At 42.4% G+C, this 16,075-nt stretch overlaps 1 protein-coding gene and 1 long non-coding RNA gene across 2 annotated transcripts in view; one reads left to right on the top strand and one right to left on the bottom strand.

Annotated features, from left to right (window-relative positions):
• LOC119383470 (protein diaphanous-like) overlaps positions 1–16,075 on the top strand; it is a 42,294-nt gene that overhangs the window by 12,432 nt on the left and 13,787 nt on the right. Inside the window, 11 exon segments of the mRNA XM_049412529.1 lie at positions 677–785; positions 3,500–3,610; positions 3,696–3,820; positions 5,369–5,485; positions 6,053–6,171; positions 6,656–6,804; positions 8,384–8,812; positions 10,842–11,028; positions 13,141–13,337; positions 15,058–15,144; positions 15,241–15,393. Coding sequence (XP_049268486.1) covers positions 677–785; positions 3,500–3,610; positions 3,696–3,820; positions 5,369–5,485; positions 6,053–6,171; positions 6,656–6,804; positions 8,384–8,812; positions 10,842–11,028; positions 13,141–13,337; positions 15,058–15,144; positions 15,241–15,393 — 1,783 coding nt within the window.
• LOC119383472 (uncharacterized) overlaps positions 1–16,075 on the bottom strand; it is a 99,264-nt gene that overhangs the window by 82,758 nt on the left and 431 nt on the right. The gene's annotated exons all lie outside the window — the stretch shown is intronic.

Here is a 16,075-nt window from a genome sequence, read left to right as displayed (position 1 = left end):
ACCAAAAATATACCAAAAAACATGGAAAATGAATGTTCGACGAAAGAAAGCTGTCGTATGTTTTCGTTTATTGTTTCTCAGGGCCGCAGCAACATCATGAACAGCTCTGAATGATTGCCAGCAAAGCTTTTAGATGTCAACGATCATATGTACTCGTAAATATATATGGTGCGTGCACACATGTGTAATTAATGAATCAGATGTGCGATTTCGAGGTGTGCATGTGCACACCTCGAAATTCGTACGAGCCGTGATCGTATGACCGAGGTTCCACTGCTTACTGCAAGCCGCAAGCGGCTTATAAAGTCCCTACTTGTGAATTGAAATAGAATGAGGTGTAGATATCAACATCAAAATGAACCTTTGTGTTAGCAGTATTCTACAAGTTGAGTTGGCCCCAAATAATGGTAGCTTTGAACTTTACTGTGTGAGTATGTAAACTGTAGAGCCGTCAAATAAAAAAAAAAATTATAAGTGATCAAATGATCACACGTTTCTAATAGCTCCACTTCACTGTTATTGCTTTCTTCACCATCACTACAATGTGACAATGTCCACGCCATCACATCATGTGCGCTAGCCATGTAATGTGCATCACAAACACAGCATGCATGGTTACTTGAGCTTTTTGTTTGTGTGTTCATTTATTTGTTCATGAGAAATGTCTTTCTTGCAGGCATGAGAAAGTCCTGAAGGCTATCACTGAATGCGCCGAGATGGAAGAGCGCGAAAGGTTTGCCCCCATTGTGGCTGGTCTGGCGTGCAGGGACAACGATTCTCTTAGAGTATGTTTGGATTGCTTTGTTTATTCATGCAGTCATTCTTTTCAATTGATTTCTACTCGTCGGTTCTCTTATGAGTATTCAGCTCCAGTATTGTTCATAACGATGCCTACCCACTTTAAACATGAACAGGTAGAGTGAGTGCCCCAGCTTGGGACCTGTAATTTAGTCATGTTATCAACGAAACCCACGTAATGAGTAAATCACTAGTTGAAATTTAGTTTTCATGTGTTGCCAGTTTGTTCATTCCCGTTTTGTTTGCACTTGATTCGGTGTCTAAGTTTTCCTGATGTTCATCTGCAGTATTTAAAGCTCATTTATTGCCTTCTGTGAAGCCTATGATTGATAGGAATGTCATAGATGTCACACCAGCTTATAGATAGCAGCACGTGTCGGAGATAAGTTGCGTGTAGGTGATAGTAAAGTCCAGATTGAGAAGACCAAATAGGTTTAAGCACGTTTCACAACTAAAACAGTGGTCAGCTAGGGCAGTGCTATGAGAGCCAAGGGAAGCATAGTGCAGCAAACGGACACAGAGCATGAGAGGTAGTGATTTGAGACTGTCACATTTCCACCCGTATATCGAGTTTGATTGACGAATGACAGTAATGTGTAGTTGAATGTGCTCCTAGACTCCCCTGTGATCTGGTGGAGTTGAAAGTGGGCCGATTGTGACGTGTAGCTACTCGTCATCGAAAAGAGGTTTTCTTCAGTGTAAACTATTGCTCAGTGAATGTGTACTGCAGTAAAACGTGTAAGCTACCGCATTTAATCCAAGAGGACCTTCTTCATATCTTCAGAACTGTTGTACATTGTTTGGCTGCACAATATTCTTTTTTTTTTTTTCTCACGGTAGTGTAGGCTAGTTGAGAATGTTTCTAGTTAACCTGTTGCCTGCCACGGGTTCAATGGCACATCATAGGTGAACGTGGGTTTGATCCTGGCGTAGCGGTCGCATTTCGTAGGAGGCATACTGCTAGAGCATCGTGTGCTGTGCGATGTCAGTGCATATTGAAGAACCACAGAGGGTCAGAATTGTCCAGAGCCCTCCACTATGGCGTCTATCATAGCCTAAGTTGCTTTGGGACATTAAGCCCCATAAACCAAGCAACCTGCCTAGGGGACTCGGCCAGTTTGCTATTATGTTGCTGTATGCAAGGTTGTGAACACGTGCCAAATCTAGGATACTGTGAGCTTATTTGGTTTGGACAGAATGCAAGAAGGCATAGATAACTAGGTTTTGGCACACATTGAGGTACTTCAGGCATAATAAAGCTGGTTACATAGGTTCAAGTTCCTGACCTAACCCCGATCTGTTTAGGATCGCTGCTTACCCACTATAGCATTTCCTCCTATCTAGGTTGAGGATAGTTAACATAGTAAGTTAAATGTAATTTCCCAGCAGAAGACAGTGAATAAAATGTTGCTTGTTGAAACAGAGTTGAATAGTTCTGTGTTCGAGTGGTGGGGTTACTTATAAACTTAAGCGTGCCTTAACAGTCATTATGAAAAAAAAAAACATTTGACTTGCATTCAAGATTACGGATTCTGATCAGTTTTGTGCTGGAAAGAAGAAAGCACCGAGATATGTTTTTTTCGACAGGAGATGTGGTTATCAAGTTTCAGAATATGAGGCATGAAGTCATAGTGGCAACAGTGATTATTGCTTGACCATTTATTAGGCATTTTCTCTTGCATTGGCACCTTTTGTGTTAGTGCAGCCTGTACATATTTAACTAGTGTTAAAGATGATGTAAGGATTTTGTTTCAATACTGTTCACTATTCCTTTTTGCTTGTTATCAGTGCTTAAAATGGCACTACCTGTGTCGACACTGCTGTGATTGGCCATTCATGAGCAGTGGCTGATAAGAAAGGAATAGAATCAAGAGAGAGGAATTCTTTTACAGTGTAACCCTGATTATACGACCTTCAGGGGACCACACAAAATCGTCGTACCATCCGGGCGTCATATAATCGAAAAACTAAGAATATAGGCAGTGAGGGTCCTTGTTGCCCCACAGAAGTAAGTACATACTGCCCGAGAAAGTCCGCAGCACGAAACTGCGATGCTCCGAGGAAGGTAGATTAAATTGTTAACATGGACAAGCTTAACAATCACTGTTCAACACGTCCGGTACAATGGCGCGAAATCTAGTGAAAGTTATCGCGTACTAGAAAATGAGCTCGAAATTATCTGCCATATTATCGGCTCACAACGGTCACTCCAGAACCACCCAGCCAGGAAAACAAAAAACACACGCATGATCGCATCGGAAGTGCGCAGTGCGGTGAGCAACGCTATGCGATAAAAAACGAATGCGCTCTGGCTGGCTATAGCTAGCTATGGCAGCCTGCGAGTCAAAAAATTGAAGAGGCCCTGTGGTGGCAGCACGGAGGAACTCAGTTCCTCGGTTTCCCGACTTTTTTCATCCAGCCGCCGTGTGCTCGCATGCCCGTCTGCGTCACCTTAGGGCTTTTTTTTTCTCAGACGGTCCCAGGGAAGCATTGTACAAGGCAGGGCCGGCGTAAAATTGAGTGGTACAGTCGGGGTTTTTAATACATTATTTCTACGGGGGTTTTGCCGGGACCAAGCCAGTTCGTCATAAAATGCGGGTCATCGCATGACCAAGGGTCATATAATCGAAGTTCCACTGTATTATGCTGGCCCTGTTATTCTTCTTGTGACCTTATCTGCACATTCTATTTCTTTTTTCAGGTAGCATGTATCCAGCTTATTAATGCCCTAGTCTCTGGAACAGAAGACTTCGATTTTAGGTTGCATCTTCGAAACGAGTTTATGCGCACTGGTATGATGGACATCTACGAGGTGAGCTGGAAGAGATTGGGGGGTCCTAATAATGTTATGCCTCACACCGTGCTGCTATAGAATGCCCTGCTCTTTGTTTCTACAGAATCTTATGAACGAAATCATCGAAAGCCCCGAGCTTTCCCTCCAGCTGAATATCTTCAAGGAAACAAAGGATTTTGATTTTGAGGAGCTTTCGCAGAGATGTGAAAGCATCACTCAAGAGTGGAAATATCCTTTTTATTTTTGCTACTCATTCAGGAATGCTAGAATTCTTTAATTACGTTCAAGCCTAGGAAATGTCATTACGCTTTATGTAAGCAATGTAAGAATCACGTGGTTTAGGTGCGGAGCACTTATGGAACTTTTCATGGAATGCAATTTTTACTATTGACAATAAGTTCAAATTAGTTATTTTCTCCATTAGAAAAGTTTAGAGAGAATTTCAGCTTATTACAGAAGCAATTGTACGACTTCACAAGGCTTTAAATGAGTAAGGATGGTTGTACGAATGCTACTGTGTACTATATATGTGTAATATTCTGTTGCATTCTATTAATGGCATCATTTGGTTGTAGCACCAGTCAACCAACACAGCAGCCTGAGTGCTGCTGAGCCTTGATACTGCAACACACTGCAGTAAAACGAAACTTGCTGTTTAACTGATTTCATACTTCTCCTGATCACAGTTTCAACTAAGACCTTGTCATCTCTGGCTATGACTCGAGGGTTTAAAAGTAAGCAAGCAACCAAGCCTAAAGGTTGTGGAAGCCGAGACATCATTGTTTGCACGTGTCATTCCTTGTGAACACTAGGGGTGTGCGAATGGCAAATTTTAGAACCGAATCGAATGCGAAACGAATGCCATTCCAAAAGCTTTTGAATACATAGTAAGGCAAAAACTTTTCAAAGCAGCCTAAGAATTGTGATGTAACCATTTTCAAAACAGCCCAAGAATTCCACATTTTATTTGAAACAGATATTCACTAGTTTTAACAAAGGAACGTTACGATGACTTTTAACTGACGAAAGAAAATACCGCATTTTTATAAACTGAGGCAATCTTGTATACAGCAACAACTAGAACCTTATCAACAGTTTGTAATTGCACGTTGAAATACCGGAGTGACTGTAGTATTCAAGGTGGCACTTCATCAACAGCTTTTTAATAAAACTGATAAATCTATAAATATTAAACAATATTCATGAGACAACATCACCATGAATGTAATGACGAATATTGTGGATTGATTACTGTGCTTTGGCGACAATGGAGTTTTAAGCAAAAACACCTTCATCCTGTATTCAACGTAGTGTTGATAGTGCCGTAAAACCTCGGGCTTCATGCATCTTGGTAATTCGATGATTAAAACAAGAAACAGTACCCCTCTCTGTTCCAATTTCTCGTTTCTTTGAGGTATTTTTCATCGGTGCTTACTATTCGAAAAATATTCGGTGTTTCTAATACACACTATTCGATTTGAGTACCGAATTGAATATGATTCATTATTCAAAATTTTCATATATTCACTCACCCCTAGTGAAAACGCTGTTCAACAAGACTAGACAATACTGTTGTAGCATTGCATGACCCAACTTGCTTGGTGTGCGCAGTTACAGACTTTAGTTCATCTACGTCATGTCAGTAGAGCATAATTTACATGCAAGGGCACATTAAGCTGGTTTTGTGGCAGTTCTTCGTAGGCTGATGGCCCTGTACTTTTGTGATTAAAATTAGAAGGCAATCGACGGAGTTACATGACCTTGACTTGTTCTCACTGATGTCACCGAGTGCTTTCAGCTGTTGAAGAGTTCGGTGGCCGGCACACCGTGTGAAATGTCCTTCCTGTCAATACTGCAGCACTTGCTGTGCATACGTGACGATGTCATTGTCAAGTGAGTTTCGCAGCTTGTTGCTGTAACATGTTCCACACGGCAGTGCTGTGCAGTGTTCCTAAATACTTCGACAGTTGAATTATATTTTTTTTAGCAAAGCCGCCCCATGGTAGATATGTTTTTTTGTTTAGTCAAAATGTATGTAAAATGGTATACTTCATTAAAAGCCTAAAAAAAAATACAGAAGTAGCCTGTCTCTAAAACTGAAGGTGTGACGGGTGTCAAGCAAAAGGTGAGCGTTAATGGCTCTCTTATTTAGCAACAAGCTATCACCCAATCATTTTGGTTTTCTGCGTAGCTTTCTGTCTTACTCAACAAAAATATAGCTGAAATTGGTAACATATAACCTGCCTTGGACTTTGCCTACTCTCAATGTAGCATGACATTGCAAGGGCATGATTAATGCTTTACATGCACATTTGCGACCCTTTCTATTTTTCTTTGAGAGGGGGGGGGGGAGACGTTTCTGTCATTCATCTATGACATAAACTGTATGAAGATAAAAGATAAAAGCACCTTTCAGTTATGTGTACCATCTATTCATCTTTTGTTTTCCTCCCAAAACAGACCTGCATACTTCAAGCTCATTGAAGGTTGTATATCTCAAATTGTTCTGCACAAGAATGGCTATGACCCAGACTTCAGGCGGTTTGCACGATTCCCGGTGGACATTGACACTCTAATGGGTACGTTGCTTCTTTCTACGCCTGTGCACTTGTAAAAAATCTTCACTGGCTTTGAGTCCAGTTGCAAAAAGTGACGTACATTTGGTTCTAGAAAGTATTTGCATAGGCGCCTGAAATGCATTGTTGCCTTTGCCGTGATATTACCTTGTGTTATGCATGGGTCTTTGATAATGTGACAAATGAAGTCGTTTCACTAGAACCAATAAATGTGTGCGTTATAGTTGTAACATTCAAAGCAGTTTTGCCAATTGATTTGTTTTGTTGCTTGTTGAATATGCTCGTAGCATTGATAGATGACATGCGAAATTCTTTCCAAGACAAAGATTGTAGTCACGGCCTTATATTGCCGTGGCCTGCTTGCTGAGTGGTCTCAACAAACGGGCGATACATAAGTGCAAGGCTGCGAACAGCCATATAGCATAGGTGTGGTAACTATCATTTTTAAAGTTGTCAGCTTTACCTTTTCCCAATCTGGGTCTTCTAGAGCACATCATCCAAGGTTCGAGAAGTGAAGAACAAGAGAATGTAGAGCAGTTGCAGAAGAAGCTAGAGGAAGCACTCACGCAAAAGCAGGAGTACGAGGCGAGGCTAGCCAACTACGAAGCTCGTCTTCGAGATGGACAAGGCTTCCAGGTGCGTTGATTTCCTTTGAAAAACTGTACTTTCCTCCATGTGTTCTTCATGAAATCATTAAACGGGAGGAATAGTAGGCTTAAGAAATTCTAGAGCTGGTATTTGTGAAGAAATGATTACCACTGTAGCTTCGCATGGTTTGAGCTTTTATAGTCTCAACCTCTACATTGACGAAGTCTCACTTCTTTGCTTAAAACTTGTTAAGTTCATAAATTTGCTAAAACCTTTCATTGTGTTGCAGTAAAAAAAAAGTGCTCTAGAGGCTCCTATAATGAATACTAATTCAACCAGCAGAACTGAGAAATGGGACAATGGGCAGACAGACAGGGATGTCCCTGTACTATAAACTGACTTTTATTTTTGTGCACACTGTTATGTAGCCACATAGTTGTGCGTCCACAGAAACCAACCAGAGAGTGGCTTCTGCACCTCTTATTGGTCAGGCACTTGTCTTGGTCCATCCTTTGTCCTGTTTCTTTCAGTTTTGTTGGTCGAATTCACGTTAGATACAAATCAAGTAGCTTAGTTTAATGCTATTCTGATTCGCCTATAACAATTCCGATAGTGAGAACTTAGTAGTGAGTATTTCTAAATAACATCTTTTAATGTATTCATGCAATGACCTTATAATCAAGTACATTAGCTGTCATTTTGTATGTTTTGCATTATTGCACACTTGTTCAGAACTGTCAAACTACACTAGGCGTAGTTTGCTGAGTAGAGAGCACCCACTTGTGCTCATGCTGTGCATTTAGCCATGAATTATACATAGTGTGTAATGGTTTCTGTTACTCTGCTGTTGTCATGCTGACTGTCACGCGCTTTCTTGTTATGCCACAAGCAAGATTTAAATGGAGATAACTTATGGGTAATTTGCACCATAATTACACTACAGTATCACCATATTTGTACATGTCAACCAAACACATTCTTTTCTGAGGTATCTCAACATGCATCTTTGCTGTGCATTGTGAATTAGTATGACAGCAACATCAAGCACAATAATTCAGGATGCTTTATCTTTCATCACGATAAAGTTATGTAACACCAGCTTTCAGGCTTTAGTGGATTACGTTACTTGCACATGTTTTACCACCTTGCTTTACTTGAGTCACATTGTGTGACATATCCTGAGGGGTATCAGGACACCCTACCTTTCTCATTGCGCCTTTCTTTTAATACATACTATGTAAGGAAGCAGGCACACCCCTCATTATGGGCCCTAGAAGAGCCGTGTCACGATCGTGAGACACGGTGATTTCATGTTGCTGGCATTCACTGCAGTGCCTTTCTAGACTTCACTCCTTTGTTATTAACGACGACAAGCCACGTCACAATTGGAGGAAGTGCTGGGCTCATACACTAATTATACACAGGGGCACGTTGCGCTTCATTACACATGTAATGTTGCCTAACACTATGCTTTCACTGATGTGTCATTGAAGAGTCTCCTCACATAGGCTTCCTGTTCTATAACACAGTTGTACTGTCAGTTGCTCATAGAACAGCTGCATTGTTTGACTGCTAAGTATTCTCATTCTACGCTTTCTCTTCCCCATCCACATTTGTCCCGGCCCAGAGCCCCAACAGTGCCAAACTGAACGTGCCCCCTGGGCTGCTGCCTGGAGGTGGAGCACCCCCACCCCCGCCTCCTCCACCATTGCCAGGAGGTGGGGGCATTCCTCCACCACCCCCGCTTCCTCCCGGTTCCGGCATCCCACCACCTCCCCCGTTGCCAGGCATGGGTGGACCCCCGCCGCCCCCTCCCTTGCCGGGGATGGGGCCTCCCCCGCCACCCCCACCTCCACCAATGCCTGGGATGGGGGGACCCCCACCTCCACCACCGCCGCCGGGCCTGAGCGCCATGCTGGGCCAGATGCCAAATGGGGCCCTTCCCATGTCGCCGATCCAGCCTGAATCCCTACCACACGGCATGAAGCCCAAGAAGAAGTACACTGTTGGTACCACTCTCAAAAGGGCCAACTGGAAGAAGGTCATGCCCCAGAAGGTAAAAGCTCTAATTTTACTTTGTTCTCTCTTTTTTTTTTTCACTGTACACAAGTTTTACTCTGCAATGCAAGGCATTCTGTAAAAGCACTATCATACAAAGTGAACTGTTTTTGCTATCATCACTACTCTTGGTATCTGTTTCACCATGCAAAGATGGGATACAGAGGGCAGGAAACAGATGCAATGAACTGCTGTTTGCGAGTGAGTCAAAGCTTCATTGTGTCCATTTCTTGACCTCCGTGTCCTGTCTTTGCGTTGTTTATTGCACGAAGCCACGTCCCAACCAGCTCGGGTAAAAGCAGTCTTTGACACTGAACCAACACTGGCAGACAGTGAGCATTTGGAACTGACATCAGAATTATGTGAAAAAGCGTACTCACTTGAGAATCAGCTGAGTTCACTGTCATTCTGACAAGACAGCCATTGAGACTACTGTCCTGCTGGTTTCCCGCACTGTTCATGTTATCAGCTTGGCAACCAGGGTAAAAATAATGAGGCACTGTAAGTGTTCGTAGGGCAGTAACATAATGTTGAACTCTCGAAAATGCCCAGTTTTGGAGAGCATAATTTCTCGAAGTGGATTATTCAAGCATTTAGCAGTGTATGTGCTACAATTAGGTGTCTTTTGGTCATGCAGTGCTGAGGAAAACACCTGATTAGCATTGAAACTAGTTTTCCCTAAACATTCACTTATTTTGTTTGAAAGCAGCTTCTAAGTTTCTCAAAGCAGGCTCTGGGCTTCCTGCCAAAATGAAGCCTCCATCAGGGCATGGGATGCTGTGATGAGGTGTTCCCTCTTGCAGCGTACGACCCTCCTCATTGTGGTTTGTCAGATAGTACCTTTCTCACCACAGGTTAATGCAGCTTATCGCAGCATACACAGCGCGGCTGCTGTCACACCCCTGTGTGCATTGCTTGGGAGATACATTCACTACAACCTACATGAAGAGCAGCGGTAATGTTACAAAGTGGCAACCAATGCATTTAAAATCGAAGAGGGCGTACAGCAGGGCTTTTTTTTTTACCTACCTGTGTACATGCACACACGAGGGTATCCTGAAGGCATTAGGAGTGTCTGTGTTTCCAAACACCTATTTATGAACAGATGTGCTACGCACATAACTAGGATTTACTGTGAAATTCGCGACGCATCTAGTGTCCCTGTAAGTTCTCTTTGCAGCAGTGATCTTGCTGTAAAATACCCTGACGTTTGCCAGTACAGTTTAAACTCGATTTAAAGAACTTATGGCTACGCTCGAATTATTTCGTTAAACCGGGAAGTTTGCAAAATTGGGAAAAGGGGACTTTTTGGTCCTTAGAAATGTAATATTGTAACATAGTGACACCCAAAAACTGCCTCGCGCCTGCGCGTGTGAGAAGTCCACAGGGGTAGCCCAGACATAGAGCCTCCCATGTCCGGCCGATGCAGACCATATAGACCAGGGGTCTCAAACATGCGGCAACCTCTCGCTTGTGACCCATGGCTTCAGACTGAATAAAAGTTTTGCGACTTTGCTAAATGGTACTTGTATTATTTTCTCGCCTATTGTGGTTGATAACACTTGGTAAGCTGCAGAGACGGGAATGGTCTCGAGCCTTTTTTTTTTCTTTTCATGAGGTACCATATGCGGTCTCTATAAGTTGAAACATCACTCTATATTTCAGAATCAACATCCAGATTGTAGTCATTGTGGAAATCAATATGGATATGTTTTTCGAAACCTGATGTCATTTGCCCGTCAGAAATGACCCATATATGTATGTGATACGGGAAAGCAGTTCTTTAAAATGGCAGTGTTAAGTGACATTTTGTTTGAACTCTCTCCCCACCTCACCAAGGGTTTGGAGCCAAGTTAGTTTCGTTAATTTGGGTGATGACAACATTGAAATCTACGGACACCTGATGGGGAATGTAAATTGCTTTGTAAAATCGAGAACTTCATAAAACCGGGTTTTGTTAGATCAAGTTTCAACTGTACTACTATATATGGTATTCACCAATGAGCTGCTCTTGACCTCCCTTGCAGATCTCAGAAAAGGCCTTCTGGGTCAAGGTGCGAGAGGACGAACTCGAAAGTGAGGACATCTTTGAAGGGTTGGTTTCCAAGTTCTCGTCAGAGCCACCCGTGAAAAAGGACAAGACGGAAGAGAAAGTGAATGTGAAAAAGACAAAAGAACTCAAGGTTCTTGATGGAAAGGCGGCTCAAAATCTGAGTGAGTCTTCCTTGCACATTTCTGTTTTGCCCTCTTTGAAATGGTTATGTCGGCAGTGTAGCACTGCACATGTATATTGTGTTGTGTGATTCTCATGTGAATGGGACGAACGTCCCTTCTTTTCACATGGTCGTTCAGACCGGGGAGGGGTTGGAGGCTGCTTTTTAAGTTGTTTTCACTTGCACTGTCCACGTACACTGATGTGCAGGGTTGATATAAAGCTTGTTTTTGTTCTTTTCATACATCAAGCAGCCTTTCTCATTTTAAAAATCTGAAAATGTCACTCACTTACTTGCTAAATTTAGAAGGGGCAATCTGATTTTATTAGAAATACCACTCTTATTCTGGTTCTACCAAGAATATTAATACTAGTACGCCTCTGTGTACAGTGGGGTGAAGATGCTTATTTGGTAAAGTGCTGGAATTAAAATTCAGCCCTTGTAAGCTTGTAATTCTACAACATTGGTCCATTTCGTTCAGAAACTCGAACAGTGTGTAAATTCTGTTGGTATTCGCTGTTAGAATAAATAGATTGCGGACGGAGTGGCCAGCCTAGTTTAACACTTGCTACATAACGTCTCAGAATTTTGCAGGGGTGTGCGAATATTCGAAATTTCGAATATTTTTCGAATAGTGTTTGCTATTCGATTCGATTCGCACTCGAATTTTACTATTCGAACTATTCGAACTTCCCAAAGACAAATACAGTCAACAGCCGATTGAAAGTGACCCCTTCAGATTTCCAATATGCTTCACCTCATCACACCCCCGTATTGCGGTAAAGCTGCCTTTCAAGCTCCGTTACGGTCGAACTTAGCCAAGACACAACGTCCAATTGAAAGTGGTCCCTAGATTTTCAATATGCTTCGCCTCATTACACCCCCGTATTGCGGCAAAGCTACCTTTCAAGCTCCGCTGCGGTCGCAAATGTATTAACTAAAAAAAACGCTGGTTCCAACATGGAGATGAAAGATGCGGCAGAGGTGGGGGCTCAATTAATGCTGTTTTGGACCTGAACTTTGGGCAGGAAGTCCAAAAAATTGGACATCGAAGCTTTTTAGCATCCAAAATTTTAGATGTTCTTACATATCGACGTCTATGAGGTAGAAGATTTGGAACTCCGGACTTGAAGGGAGCACAATCTTGTCCGCCACATCATTTAGGCTTCCACAGAAGTTGAAAGAGGAGGAGAGGCTGAGGAAATGGCATCTTTGCCTATCACGTGTAAAGTGTTGTCGGCAACACTTTGGTTGCATCAAATCATGTACATAAACACAATTCAGCCTCATGTACATAAATACAATTCGGCCTCTACATTGCCTCATTCTTGATAAGACAACTATGAAACACCACCCCACCAGTGCTTCATCAACCTAGCGAAAAGAAACACTTTCATGTTGCTATCTCATAAGAATATGTTAGGAATCCTCTCCAACTTTTTTTTTCTGCAATTTCGCTTCGAAGTATTCGAAAAATATTCCAGAAATATTCTAGAAATATTCGAAAAATATTCGATTCGATTTGCATTCACACTTCAGTATTCGAATTCACTTCGCACCCAAAATTGTGCTATTCGCACAGCTCTAGAATTTTGCAGAAGCATTGTATCTTAATAAAAGCCTTGGGATGCCACCGTGCCCACACGGCGAAGGCATAATTTTTCTGAATTTCTTAATGGTGAAGGATTTCTGAGAAATTCTCAAGGAGGGTTTTTTTAGACTGTGCCTTAGTGCCACCTCTTGCAGACAAATTTTGTAGTGACATGCCTGTCAAAAGGACAAGTCCTGATACTGGCCTATTTAGTTTTCTGCCTACCGCGCTATTTTTTGCTCCATTTCGCATACTACTTTGCTAACACAATGCAGTGCTAACAAGCTCAAGTTCACACATTGCAACAGCGTGTGGGTCACCATTGATTATGCAACAGTTTTGCATTCATACTGCTCTGGCATAGAGACAGGCATTTCTTTCAACAGTTCACTGTATGGAAGCCTTCACTTGGTAGTTTGCATTCATGTCTTTTGCTTCTTGTGTGTGTGTTTTTAATGTTCTAAGTGTTAGCATAAACACAGCAGCTGTCCTATAGTTTAACTGTCTTAACTGTGTTTTCAGTGATACTGCAAGGCTCACTAAAGATGTCGGCAGCCACGATACGAGACTACATCCTGGAAGTGAACGAGGAACACCTAACAGAAGCTATGCTGCAGCAGCTCATCAAGAATATGCCAGAGGCTGACCAGCTGAAGAAGCTCTGTGAGCTCAAAGACAACCTCAGCGATTTAGCTGAAGCGGAGCAGTTTGCTATCACGGTGAGACGATTTTGGCAAAGTGTACTCAAGAGAGAAAAGTATTTTTAATTGCCTTTCTGCGATACCAAAAAATGCTGCCGTTGTCTATGAGAAGATATTTGGCAAAACAGAAGAGGCAGAGGAAAAAGTGCTGTCGTGGTGGTGTCACCGTGACACCGGAAAAGGCACCGGTGTCACAGTGGCTTCACTGGGAAAAAAGAAAGCTGGTGATGCCTCTGCGACATTCTTGCACCAGTTTGCCACGACATTGTAGATTTTGTCGGAGTGTTCTGGGGCATTTGGAGTTCTTTATCGGTAAAAAGAGGTTACGTTGTGTTCTAGAGGAACTGCAGACAACATGGCATGTTTCACTGTTGTTTTTAAATGGTCATTAGCAAATACCGTAATTACTCGAATCTAGGCCGACCCCGATTCTAAGCCGACCCCCTAAAGTTCGAAGCCCGGAAAAAAAAAAAAAAAACTTACCTCGAATGTAGGCCGGGTAAAATTCACAAAGAGAAAACATTTATTGAAAATATGAAAATATGAAGATGAAACGGAGCAGTTGGTTCATCATCAAGATGCCGCACTCATTCCGAGTCGTCATCGCTGATCTCTTTGTCGCTGTCCTCAAACAGTGCGCAATCCTCGGTGCCATCAAGCGCATTTGATATGCCGCACTTCTTGAAAGAGCGCACGATCAAAGTCCACGGCCTTTCCATGGACCGGTAAAAGCCATCCTCGTTGCGGCGCACGCGAAGAGCTTCTCCCGTTGGCCCCTCCGTAGACGAACATTCTTTTCGTCCACTCCAAAGTCCCGCCCGGCTTGAACGTTGGAGGACGACTCTGCGGCTAGCACAACTTTCCTTTTATACGCCGCACTATAATGACTACGCTCGTTTGGCGCCATTGAGCTACGCCACACATAGCCCACTCGAAGCGAGACTCGAACTGACGAATGGCTCGCCTCAACACTCGCCACAAAGATAAAAATGGCGGCCTCGCGTGCGTACTTAAGCCAGGTGTTGGCTCGGCTACTAACGGCTACAATACTGTCTAGGTGGCGCTAGTTTTGCAACACTTTTCTCGATGAAAAATGGCGCGTTTTTGAAAATTCTCGAATCTAAGCTGACCCTGGAGTTTGATAGAAAGAAATTTTAAAAAAAACCATCGGCCTAGATTCGAATAAATACGGTATCCATGGACTTGAGTGCACGGTTGCCGTGTGCGCTGTATATTTTACAGAGATTTAAGAACACTGAAGAATTTCGGGTGTTGTCCATTATCGCAGCAGAAGCAGGAACAATGATTACCCTAGGCTCAGTTAATTGAAGCATTGAACGTGGCGCTTGAATGTATTCTTGGTTCAGGTCCTGCCCATGGCGTTTTGACCTCGATCTACTTTTGTTGCCTTCCTCTTTGCCACTGACAAAGGTGTCCCATTATTGCTTCCTTCCATCAGTAGCGACTACCTTTTATCTTTATTGAAACTTACTTCGTTTAATGCTCACTCTCTGTACTCCTCCTACAATGTTTGAACATGTCTGTATAAACTGGAAGCAATGTGATTGCATTTCCATGACTACATTTTGAATTTAGGACAGTACAACAATGGAGAGGAGTGGAATAGGACACTCGCAGTGCTCTGTAAATGTTCTGTTCCTGTCTCTTGTACTGCTGCTCTAAATCCAGAATGTTTAACCAACAAGCCCAAAAATTTGACACTGTCAATGATTTCCAGATTGGGAGCATCAAGAGGATTCACTCGAGGCTCCAGTCCATCAGTTTCAAGCTTCGATTCGCAGAAATGGTGCAGGACTTAAAACCCGTGAAGATCCAATTTTGCCAATTTTGAGCAGCAGTCTGTGTACTACGGTGTGTACATGTGTGTGCGTGACGTCTTCCTGTTTTTTCTTTTGTCCAGAGTATCGTGGCAGCCACTGAAGCGTGCGAGGAGATCAAGTCTAGCCAGAAATTTGCGAAAGTGTTGCAACTTGTCCTGCTGCTTGGCAATTATATGAACACTGGTTCCAGAAATGCACAGGCCATTGGTTTCGACATCAGCTTCTTGCCCAAGGTATTGAAAGCATGAAAACTTCTTTGTATACATTTTTCGTGTCGTATAAGCAGATGGCCATGCTCTCAGTGTTCAAGTATGGTATGGCTATAACACTTTGAGGTGCTTTGTACACAAATGTGTACACAACTTGTTTTTGCTAGTTGCATCGACTAGGGACTAAAAGAAAAGCAGGATACATTGAGGTTTGGATGAATTGAACCTTCTGCGTAGTAAATGTGCCATAATTTAACTTCGTTCTGCTGTGTACTGCTGCACATGATCATGTTGCTGGAGGCACTGCCTTGTTTGACGTGCCACTTTCCACACGAGCCACGTCAAAAGTATAATTTCTCTACTTGAAATTAATATAATCGAAAACTAAATTGCATTTCTGCCCTAAGATTTGATTCTATTTATGCAAAAACAGAACATGAATGATTTCAGGATAACTATATATTTAATTAAAATCTAATTAAGATTAATTACTATAAGACACACAAACCAGCATATCAAAATATTTCTGTTGTAGTAGAGTACTGAGTGCCTTGAAGTAATGTCTAAATTTGATGCACTCATAGACAGTTCTTCATAGGTGTCACCTGAAAGGGTTAAGCTGCAAATATGGTGCAAGAGTGCACATTAGACTGTGGATTCTTTTGAAACAGTGTGAGAGAGAGATATACATTAAAAAGCGTTGTTA

The sequence above is a fragment of the Rhipicephalus sanguineus genome, chromosome 2, assembly GCF_013339695.2.
Source record: "Rhipicephalus sanguineus isolate Rsan-2018 chromosome 2, BIME_Rsan_1.4, whole genome shotgun sequence".
Lineage (NCBI taxonomy): Eukaryota > Metazoa > Arthropoda > Arachnida > Ixodida > Ixodidae > Rhipicephalus > Rhipicephalus sanguineus.
This window is presented reverse-complemented; position numbering and strand designations above follow the sequence as displayed.